This window comes from Ctenocephalides felis, unplaced genomic scaffold, assembly GCF_003426905.1.
Source record: "Ctenocephalides felis isolate EL2017-DRISC unplaced genomic scaffold, ASM342690v1 CF-g0.4_SCAFFOLD_01492, whole genome shotgun sequence".
Taxonomy (NCBI): Eukaryota; Metazoa; Arthropoda; class Insecta; order Siphonaptera; family Pulicidae; genus Ctenocephalides; species Ctenocephalides felis.
Window position 1 is genome coordinate 32,660,546 of NW_020537646.1, and position 12,602 is coordinate 32,673,147.

Here is a 12,602-nt window from a genome sequence, read left to right on the forward strand (position 1 = left end):
AAATACAGGAAAATACAGTCTCAAACACTTGTGGACTCTTTTTGTAAGGTCGAACAAAAAATGTATGTGTAGATAATGGAAATTGCTGTGTAACCTACGTTTATAATAGGAAGTTGCACTCATATAGAAAAACAAAGCTGATGTATATATATATATATATATATATTATATAACGAGTGGTACTGTTCTAGGGCAGATTCGCGAGCTGAGTTAAACTCCAACTTTCTTCAGGGAAAAATAGTGTGAGAGATTTCCCATTGTCATTTCACATCACAGTGCCCGAAATAGACTTATTTTTATTTGAAAACATATTTTTGATCTATACATCTAAAATAGACATCGCTGCTGCCAGATGTCAAATTGCCAGAGCATTATTCTCTCTTTGTTACTACATTACCTTCTATTCTTAAAATCATTTGTATAGGAAATGTATAAGTATGAGGAAATATTGACAAAAATTAAAAATTAAAAGATGCAAAATATTGAATGATTAAAAAAACATTCAATTTGAAATGACGAAGGGAAGTGGTGATTAGTTTTTGTCGAAGACATGCCGTTTCAAAGATAAGGAGCTAAAAGAGCAAAAAATGGTAGTTGTTGTGAGAACAATTTTTTTATTTAATTTTTTTTTTAATTTTCAAATTTTTTTTTAATACCGGAAATAATTTTGATCTTAATTTTAGTTTTAAAGCTCACTTTATATTCAGGTATATAAATAATTATAGCTTTGGAAATTAATTCTCGTATTTCTTAGAAATATGAGATAAGGTCCTTTATTATAACTTATTCTATCGATGAAGTTTTGTTTTTTCACTTCTTATATAAATGTATATAAACGTCATCCTTAAATATATAAGCTCTTATATATTTAGTTAAAGTTACAGTATTAATAATAATCTATTTGAAAACATTTAATATTCCTCGAATATTTCATTACGGTACGGGAAGTTCTAGCAATTTCTCTTAAGGCACGATGCCATACACCACTAGTTTAATATTTACATTTATAATTCTTTGTCTTACAATAAATTTTATTTTGAAATTTATAACGACTTTAGTATTTTATTATACATTTAAAATCGTAATAATAGTAATTTATTATACATTTAAAATCACTAATTGTAAGTTCAAAATATAAATTCAATTTCATAAAAATCCTTATAGGAATTGCTAAAGTAAAAATAAATTAGGACCGATGGTTATAATTCTAGTTGAAAATCACACAAGGACCTATTATAAAAATATTTGCGTCTTTTAAAATTTTACAAAAGTCAATCTACTAAAGCTCAGCTACCAGATAGTGCAAAACCTGTTTTAATTTAGTTATTAAAAGCTCAACTTTAAAATTATATTTGCTTCCTATTTTTAAATAATCAATACTTTTAAAAATAAAATCTTACCTTCGTTATAATAATAACTTCTTTATTAATAAAGAATACAATTCAAAAAGTAGGTTTTTTATTGTATCATAAGTTACGATTTATTATTATCAATTTAGAAGATTACATTCATTACATTTTAAAATAAAAAGTTTCATTTGCTCTAAGTTGCAAAAAAACTGTGTACTATTCAATAATTATTCATTATTGATAAATATTAGTTTAAATGATAATAATTCTGTTTAAATAATTACAACATCTACCTCAGAGTTATTGAAGTTCGGTTATATAAATCTATCAAATTTCAACGCACAAAAAATATTTACAGAAACAAATTGAAATTCAAATAAATTTATTAACCATGCAAACAATTTTCCAGCTCAACAATGTCAATATTACAACAATGGCTATATTAAATTGCTTGGTATATAGAAATTAAAAAAACATATTCAACAATTTGATATACTTCACGCATCGTTTGAGTCGATTGAATGATTTATATTATTTTTTCTTTATCGATTTGTTTAAGCAATGTGAAAGTTTACTCATAAAGCTTATGGAGATTTATATTGTAATGTGATCTGACTTGTTTTAAAGTTTAGTGCTAAAATTTATTTTAAAATGAAAGGTAAATTAAAAACAATAGAGAAATAATATGTAAATTAAACTGTCTGGTAAAAAAAATAATAATAATAGTAACTGTCTAGTGTAGCACTAAAAATATCTCGGCACACAGACTGTTTTGCTTTTTAAAAAAATTATATTCATATATTAGGTTTGTTTAATAATATTTCAAAATAATCGATAACTAGTTGGTATTGGTATTTAGCCTTGAGGCAAGTTACATGAACTTCCCGATATGTGTAAATAATCGACTTAATCAATAATAAACGAATTAATTTATGAGTGATTAGAAGCATTCCGAGTGAATTTATTACACATAATTGAAAACGAACGAACACGTTAACACGGAGTATTTTCTAAAAGCAAATTTTCGATTTTTATATTTGAACCAGTTTCCGTAGGACTTTAATGGTTTATTAATACCAAGTACTCTAACGTTATACCAAGTAAATCGTCTAATTTTAATTTGTACAAACGCCAACAAAACTACTCATTTTCTCAAACTTTGATGATTTTTTAAAATTAAACTACTTGTCGTAAGGCCGTAATAATTCAGTAAGTTCTAAAAGACGATGATATACATCGCCGGAGAAAGTTTCATAAAAATCGGCTTATTTTTTTTTTCAACAGTTAATTACAAGAAAACGGCTCGGTAGATTTTCACCTAAAACTAATCAGTATCATTCCCAACTAATATCTTTCGAACAGTTTTTGATTTTTTAAAATTAATTTGGTAGAATGACCTATAAATGTGGACGAAAAGTTTAACACTCTTTTTCAAATTACAAAGAAATGGCTCGGCAGATCGTCGCACAAAACTGACAAACTATAGTGCTCATTGAGATACCATTCAATCGAAATGGCTTTTAAATTTCTGAAATCGGTTCAGGCGTTTTTGAGCAAACGTCGATGAAAAGTCTAATTTTGACAAATGCCAAAAAAACGATACCAATTTTTGCAAACTTTGACGAATTTTTAAAGCTAAACGAGTTGTCGTAGGGCGGTAATGTTTTAGTATGATCTAATCTAGAAGACTATGATCTCTACCGTAAAAAAAATCATAAAAATCATCGATTCTTTTTAGAACTTTATTACAAGAAAACGGACCGGCCGATCTTTACCAAAAACTAATCAGCTCGATTCCCAACTAATATCTTTCGAACGGTTTTTGAATTTTCAAAATCGATTCAGAATTGCGATTGAAGAGAAACAGAAAGTTGGTAAACGCTAGTCCTTAACGAGATACATCGAATGGCTGGAAATGGAATTTTTGAAATCGGTCCAGCCGTTTTTGAGAAAACGTCGATTTACGGCAACAAATCTGTGCGTGCACACTCACAGACACACACATACTTTTTCCAAATTTGGTCTCATTCGATTCAGAATAGCTTGAAACGTCGAGAAAACATAAAATTAGCAAATCGGATTTTTTGATGAAAACATAAACTTTTCCTACGGGAAGTTAATAAGATAGAATTATCAACTAAATATTTCGAAAATAATGTTTTTGCTTTTACTAACAGCCAATCTATGCGAATATCAATTGACATCTTTCAATTATATAATTATACAAATTTATAAAATCAGTAATAGTATTTATTCTTATATTAACTTCTAAAAATTGATGTAGGATTTTTGGCTAAAACGTTGACACACTATTGCAATATAATTTGATTAACTATGTTACTACTTATTCATTTATTTACTGTAAACTTAGTTATATTTAGTTAATTTTAATTATTTTAAATATAAATAGTTTGTTCCATGAATATTAGTGTTTTTAAAATGCAAGTATTTTTTTTAACAATTTAATAAGTATTTTAATAAAGTATTTTAATAAAAAAAGGCTGGGCCGATTATCGTGCAAAACTAATCAACGCGAGTCCTTATCGAGTTACATAGAATTGTTTTTTAATTTGTTGAAACGTTGATAAAACGACATAAATTTGCTCAGATATATACACATACATTTTCTAAATTTGGTCCCAAACGATTCAGAATGACTCGGAACATTGGAAAAAACATAAAATTAGCAGCTCCGATTTTCTGGTGAAAAAATTAACTTTGCCTTGGAAAAGTTAAAAACTTTAATGAATTTAATAAAACAAATAAATACATATTTTAATTATTTTAATAATAGTTCGATGATTTTTAGTTTTCAGAAATCTTATTTTAACAATCCTAATATTGTGCATTCAAGATTGTATGTCTGATGAGATTGTTAAAGCAAATGAAGCTTCAAAACAAATAGAATTGCATGAAAATGAAATCTGCGAATATGTGGAAAACGAGGTAATCTTATTGCAATTTTACATTGAATTATTATATAAGGTTTTAAGAAATACTTTTTCTGCAGCATTTGAACAATGGTGCAGGCTTTTGGGGCGCTTACAATTGCTCAAATTTTAAAGATGATTGGACTTCACAAACTACATTAACTTGTATAGAAAATTTGCAGGTAAAATTTGAAAAAAAAATTAAAGGTATGGTAACAATTTTTTTATGTCCATCCAATTACAACTGCCTAGAAGGCATTCAGTAGTTATTATGACTTATAAATTATTATAAAGTGTAGAATAATATTTTAAAATTTTACTCATTGGTAGTCATTTTAAGTTTGTAAAATATATATAGAAAAAAATTATAAATCTAAATTGTAAATTAACTATGCTAAATATAATGGGATGCAACCAAACTAATGAGAAATTTTAAACCTATTAAAAATTATGAATCAACAAATTTTTGCCAAAATAAAACTACGTTCAGCTAATATTTTATACGTATATTTCAGGGTCCAGTTTGCTCGCATGTGCACAATAATTCTAAAGAATGGAGAATGTTAGATGATACCAGTTGTATGTTAGAAGTATACGATTTGGTAGATATTAAAGAAAAAATTAACGTAGGTAAGTTAAACTATAATTTTCCAGAATAGAAAAGCGATAATTAATAATAAATAGCTATACATATAAATGTGATTTGAAATTAATATCTATATGATACCATTATATGAGACCAATATCATATTTGGACGGTAAATTCGAATTCTAATCAAAATTGGTAAATTTTTTACTTGTCATCTCGAATCATTTTAATAAGTGTCTGTTTACAAATTGCAAAGCTTGAGTTGTCATATGTACAACAACCATTCTAAATGTTCTACACATTTGGACATAATATCAGATATGCATAAAAAATATCTACGTCACTATTGATATTATATTTCTAGCTTAATATCACGAAGATAACAGAAAAAAGTTGCCAATAACACGGCAAAATTATTTAAAATATTTTATAGACAATCTTTCCAAGTTTCAGAAGTAATATTATTTTGTTCTATGTTTGAAATATAATTGAAATACATAAAAGTAAATAAACACAATTATTAAAGTTCTGAAAAATTATAACATAATTCTTTTTAATGTATAGAGCTTTGTTTTTATCGATTATCCCTAATTAATTAATTAAGGATTTTTAATTTGATTGTACGTTGCTAATTTTGAATCCAAGAGCAATTATCTATCGAGTTCTTACTTCTATAATATATCATAAAAACTGACTGAGTGAACTGAGTTTATTTTTTTTATAACAATAGTAGAAAATATTTAAACTAGGTCCAGTTAAATATAAATCTTTATTTCAAAAACTAATTTGTATAAAATTGTTATACAGAGTGTAAAGCTCTATAATAACTTCCCGTAGGGTAGTTATAGTAATGGGCCAAATATCGAAAATATTTTTTTTTTGCATTTCTCGGCGTTTTAAAGGTTTCTGAACATTTTGGTATTTTGTATGTTCGCATTTTTTCGTCCACGTTTTCGGGCGTACGGATCAACCGTTTTGAATGATTCAAGAAACATTCGATTCCTATTGATAGGGAGATGTGCTGATTAGTTTTTGGCAAAGGCAGGTCCAGCAGTTACGGAGATAAAGAGCAAAGAGTGCAGAAAATAGTGTAGATATCGAGTTTTTGAATAAACGGAGCCACCGATTTGAATGATCTAATGAACATTCAATTAGTAATGATTGGGAGAAGTGGCTATTAGTTTTTGGCAACGACAGGCCAAGCCATTTCGAAGATACAGAGTTAAATGTGCAAAAAATGGTAGTTTTTGTGAGAACTAAACGCCCGATTTGAAAGATTTGAAGAACTTTCTGCTTGTTTTAACACAATAATTGATTTTGGAAAAAAAAGTTTTCAATTTTTTTCAAAAACAATTTTTTTTTCAAAAATTTTTTTTTTCGTATATCGAAAATAATTCAGATTTTATTTTTTATTCTGACCAAAGTTCTAATATACTTTAAACAAATAATTTCAACTTTGCAATTCAGTTTATATAATTCTTATAAATATTAGACAATGTTACAATATTTATAATAATTTATTTGAAAACATTCAATATCCTCGAACATTTCGTTACGGTACGGGAAGTTCCAGCAATTTGCCTTAAGGCACGATGCCATACACCCCACTAGTTTTTGTTATAATTGTTACATATGATCCATATATGATAAAAATGATGTAGTAATCTGTACGAGTATAATATAATGCAAATAGTATGAAAAAAAAACTATTCTCATAATTTGTCAAATTATTATGGGAAAAACTTATACGGTATAAATTTAACTATATGAGTGCAAAAACAGATTTTATATCTTGCTAAATTTGAACTTTTCGCAAATAGACTGTTACTGATACTTCGGTCTCGACTTATTGTCAAATGAGCTTCCTCAAATTTTTAACATTAAAAGCTAGTTTATCTTAAATAAATTATTACTTGATATGAATATAATTTTCAGATTACACTGCCAAAGTCCAACAAAGGCGATTTAAATACATATGTGATACATTTTTCCATCTGACTCAGTCGATTGATGTTCTTGCCTCCCAAGGCACAATCGTGAATCCGGTTATTACCAATCATCCACTTTTCCCCGAGGTGAGTTATTGAACTTATAAAGAATATTGATTTTAATCATAATTTTTAACTTTCCATAGGGTAAGTTACAGTAATTGAAAAAAAAATTAAATAATATTTTTTGCATATTTTTACGTTTCAAAGATTTCTTTTGCCATACATTAGAAAAAATGTACATATGTATGTGTAGATACAATTTTTACGTTCGGATTAACCGGTTAAACTATCTAGTAACAAATAAGTAATTTTTCTATTAAGTTTATCAAATGACGATCCTTTTTATTTATTTCAGCATTTGAAAAGTTCACATAGTTCTACATTCAGTTATACATCCAATTTCGAGACAACTGTACACGTTGATTCTGGTGAGAAAGACCTGGAATATGAACTACTGTTCGGAAAACTGGGCTCAGACTCGGAGAGTAAATATTATCAAGAAGTAAAAGATGCTTACAAATGATGCATATAAGTGACTAGATATTTTATTATATTGTTTTATCAATATCAATATTCAAAATAAAGATACACTATAATGTTTTGATTTATTTTAATGTGGATTAGAAAAAATTCTTATAAAAAAATTACTTCGTAATCTTCAAATTTTCAGACAAACAAATGCATATTTTCACGAAATTGGGTTAGTTTACTCTTATTTGAGTCAGATAACTTAAGTTGTGACAAAAATGGGTACGAAACATACATGAATATCAAATTAATTTAGCTTTCTTTTGGTAGCCAATGTTATAGCCTCAAATGGAAAACTAGTGGGGTGGGTGGCATCGTGCCTTAAGGCAAATTGGTGGAACTTCCCGTACCGTAATGAAAAGTTCGAGGAATACTGAATGTTTTCAAATAGATTATTATTAATATTGTAACATTGTCTAATATTTATGAGAATTATATAAACTGAATTGCAAAGTTGAAATTATTTGTTTAAAGTATATCAGAATTAAAAATAAAATATGAATTATTTTTGGTATACAAAAAAAACTAAAAAAATAAAACAACAAGCTGAAAGTTTTTTGAATCATTTAAATTGGACGCTTAGTTCTCACAAAAACTGCCATTTTTTGCACATTTAGCTCTGTATCTTCGAAATGGCTGGGTCTGCCATTGCCAAAAACTAATAATCACTTCTCCCAATCATTACTAATTGAATGTTTTTTAGATTATTCAAATCGGATGCTCCGTTCACTCAAAAACTCGATTTCTATTTTCTGCACTCTTTGCTCCGTTCACTCAAAAACTCGATTTCAATTTTCTGCACTCTTTGCTCCGTATCTCCGTAACGGTTGGACCTGCCTTTGCCAAAAACTAATCAGTTCTTCTTCCTATCAATATGACATGTGACTGGGAATTTGTATCTGTATATATATATACACACACACATTCAGAAACCTTCAAAACGTCGAGAAATGTAAAAATGTTCAATTTCGATTTTCGGCCCATTACAATAACTTACACTACAGGAAGTTAATAATATTAGTATTATTGGTAGAAATTTGAATAAGATTTAATTATTTGAATACAAAACGTTGTTTGAAAATATGTAATATAATCTATTTTGTTCTAAAATATTTGTTATAATAATCGATTTTATAGCAATGTGCAGTCTACATATTCAAATAAAGTGGTTAAGCAGATGATGAACTTGTAAACACCTTACTGATTTACATAGTTTTTTTTAATAAAATACACTAATGAAGGTCATAATTTTATAGACATATATAAAGCAACTTACATTTCCTAAATGATTTAAAAATTTATTTTGTTGCTTGTATTTATTCGCTATTCCTGGTTTTCATTTATTGTGTTTATTGCATTTATTATGAAAACTACGATTTTGTGTAAGTTATATGTTAATTAAAATAATGTAGGGCACGAAGGTCCAATTGGACTTTTGACAATTATAGTAAAAATCTAACCAACTACATCGAAACAAATACAACTTATCCAAACAACTATCTAACTATGTTCAGTAAAATACATAGCTAATCATTAAATAATTATATTTTTTTAGTATTTTTCAAAAAAAATTGTTGCCTGAGACTTTTTACCTCTAGGCGTGGTAAAATGTTACAGCCAAGGGCAAATAGATCCAATTATCCAATATCTTATTTTTAAATTTAATGGGATTCAACTAATACAAAATACAAATTTAATGGGCATATTTTTTACGAAGATAACGCTGTATATAACTTAGACCTGGTATTTTGTCAGAAATATTCATCAGCAGCGTTGGACTCACTATTAATTTGATTGTATCTCTTGTAAAAATGATTTTTTTAACTTAATTTACTTTTTTTGCACTATTTTTTATTGTTTACACCTTTGTCAGGGTAAGGGTTCAATCGGCAATTTTTACCACACCCACGTGAAGAAAAGCTTTTATAGAGGGTAAATAAAAAAATGTTGAATTTATTTTAAAAATGACAATACCTCTTATGAAATAATTAAATGATGTATTCTTAAAAATTATATTGAGATTTTGTAAACTAAGCAATAGTGCTCACAACCACCAACCAACCAAAAAACGAAAAACGAATAAAACTTCTGTTAAGGATTTTCAAACATTGGCGTTTTTCTGATGTCGTAAGAATAAAAGTGATAGCTGGTCATGCTTATTTTACTCTCTACTTTCAAATATTGTTGATAAAAATTCTTAATTTTACTTTCTTTTGAGACATCATATTATTTTATTTATTTATATTGATAGTGTATTGGTAAATACAAAAATTCCAATTTATGAAAAAAACGAGAATAAAGTTATATTTAAATATATAACTTTGATTGAAAGATACTAAAAGTGAGGTACTATTGTATAAGTCCTACTTACTTAGCTGTCGTGAATTTATTTGAATTTAACATCAAATAACGTTGTTAATCGTTTACTAGAAAGTTATTGCCTATAAATAATAGATTTTTCGGATCCTAAAATTTATTATTCTAATTCAACTTAATTCAAGAAAAAACTTTTCCGATGATGATTTCCGACAAATGATTTATGTTTGGTACACCGACTTTTGTACTTAATACGCAGCCTCCTAATCTATGTAAATATTTTCCATCATTATTTAATAAGAGCTTTTGGAATTTAATTTTCCGTGTTCCATCACATCTTCATCTACATTACGAAAACATTTTAGTATAATTACTCGCCGAAAAGAAATTTTTCACTTTGACAGATCGTGTCCGTCACCGTTCACTCAACGAAATTTCAAATTATACAACCAAAAGTTTGTACGTAATTTAATTCTTAATATTTATGCCCTCATTTTTAATTATTTATTATATAAAAAAAAACAAAGAAATCTTGGTTAGAAAAAAACGTGTTTAAAAATATACCAGGAAATTTGCAAGCAATTTTTAAATTGTACAACCACTTTCAGTTTAATATTATAAAACAAGAATAACTTAATCTCATAAATTTTGCCTCATTTCAATTTATAAAATCCGACAAGAATAATCATAATACTTGTGCAATAGTAACTTTAATTTCTCTATTTTTTACAAACGAAATAAATTTTCTAAAGAAATGTTGCAAAAGCAAACAAATGCATCGATAGAGCAAAAAAGGGATAAAGTAATTATTAGAGATAAAAATTTTCTGAAAAAAGTAAATTAAGAGTATAATTAATAGAAATCAAAACATGTATAAGAACTATTTAATACACACGTAGCTTTGTTTAACTAGATTCAAAAAATCTTTATCATATATAAAAGTATAATATTAACTAATCAATATTTTTTGTTGAATTTGTAAAAGAAAGACAAAATGTAAATACTTCAACGAAAAATATTTGATTATTATACATACTAGTAGGTAAATACGTATATATTCTGTAATCCATGGGCGTGCAAAATATATATAACAATAAGATTGAATTAAATATTTTTGAAGTAAAACTTCTTTAGGCGCGACTCGGGAGTAAATCTGTGAAAATACAACAGAAGTTGCGTCAAATAATTATAATAAAACTAATAAAACAAACGAAATATTTCTGCGATGTAAGAAACTTAAGTTTAATAAAATAATTTTTATATCATTCGTAGTTTCTATATATCTTTGAAGTTATTAAAGTGTTAAATATTTTTATAGGCAAGACAGATATTGCTGCTGCTTAAAGAATGAGAATGTATGGCAAACGAAAAAGTAAAAAAAAATACAAGCAGTCAATGAATGTATGTTAATTTTAATTCCATGAAATTCTTCAAACACAATTACATGATGAGTGAAATTGTGAAAACAATATTTCTTTAGTAATCCACTGTGTAAACGAATATTATAGAATTAATCAATCAGCAATTACTTTATTTGTCTAATGAAGCTTCAAGTCCTAAATACTAATATGACAAACCGATCATATCATATTTGAAGTATGACTTTAATTACATTAATGTTTTCAAATTTTATACAGTTATAACGATTTTAATGCTATTATAAATAATGGTTGACATTGATAAATTTGATAAATGGACTAATTTGAAAGCTTAGTTATCCAAAATTATTAACTAAGCGTTTTTATAATCATTGTAAAAATTTTAAATTTTAAATTTTTAACAATTTATGATTATTGTCTAATTTATTTGATTAATTGTTATCTATGTAATTATATTATAAAGAATGATAACTGTACACCATTAATAAACTAGTTTCTACTTATAATTTTTTTTTAATATCTTATATAAATTTTTACTTTTCTTCAAATCTTGAATAAAATATTATATTTTTATACTTAAAGAAAAATATAATCTACAGTTTAGTTATTTGAAAATGCAATGTTCTACCTATCTCATTTACAGAAAATTATTCGGAATTATAAATTTGGAGATAATTTAATTTAATCTGCGATAGTTTTTGATATTTGTCTTCGGCTAAGTATAGATAATGTAGGTCTATTATTTGTCTTGCAAATACTAAGCTCTGTTTGATTCTGAATTTACTATGAAGTTCATTGAGCTTAGCTCTGGCTTGAGAATATAAGATACAATTTTAACGTTTATTATTCCAAATAAATGATGTTTGGACTATGAGTTTAAATTTATACGGCTATATTTAAAAATCTATAACAAAAGTATTTTCAGTCGTTATGTTTTTTGGTTTACTGTTGTTTAGATGACGTTACTTTAGTATAACTTTGAAATATACCTTATTTGATTGTTTTATAAGATGAATTGTTAATTTTAGGTTGGTATCAACTTTTCTTTATATGACCTCTATACTGGCCTACATATGAATGGGGTAAAAAGGACTAAATTAACATGTACCCTAGCAAAGATAAAAAAGAAGAAAAAAATAGTAAATATATATAAATATATATATAAAATATAAATTCAGTTAAAAAAATTAACAAGAAATAAATTAATAGTTATTCCAACACCGCTGATGAATATTTTTGACAAAATACCACATTAATAATGTATATATTGTATTGTTGTATATATTTTGCATAGATTAAATATTATAGCTATTATTTCGTGAAATCCATTTAAAAGAAATAATAAAACATTAAATTTGTTTATCCCCTGGTTGTCATATTTCACTTATGGGGTAAAAAGGGACGGATGATAAATTTTAGAAAAAAAATAATAAAAGAATACATTTCTATAATTAGGAATTAATTGGAAATTTTACTGAACATGTTTATTAGTTGTTTGTTTGATATCTGTTATGTGTTGT

General features: G+C 26.4%; 1 protein-coding gene across 1 annotated transcript; it reads left to right on the forward strand.

Annotated features, from left to right (window-relative positions):
- The first annotated feature begins 1,905 nt into the window (after positions 1–1,905).
- LOC113371135 lies at positions 1,906–7,382 on the forward strand. The gene is made up of 6 exons (XM_026611780.1): positions 1,906–2,007; positions 4,159–4,295; positions 4,360–4,461; positions 4,795–4,909; positions 6,804–6,943; positions 7,215–7,382. The coding sequence occupies exons 1-6, from the start codon at positions 2,001–2,003 to the stop codon at positions 7,380–7,382; spliced, it is 669 nt and encodes a 222-aa protein (XP_026467565.1). The 5' UTR covers positions 1,906–2,000.
- Positions 7,383–12,602: the final 5,220 nt, after the last annotated feature.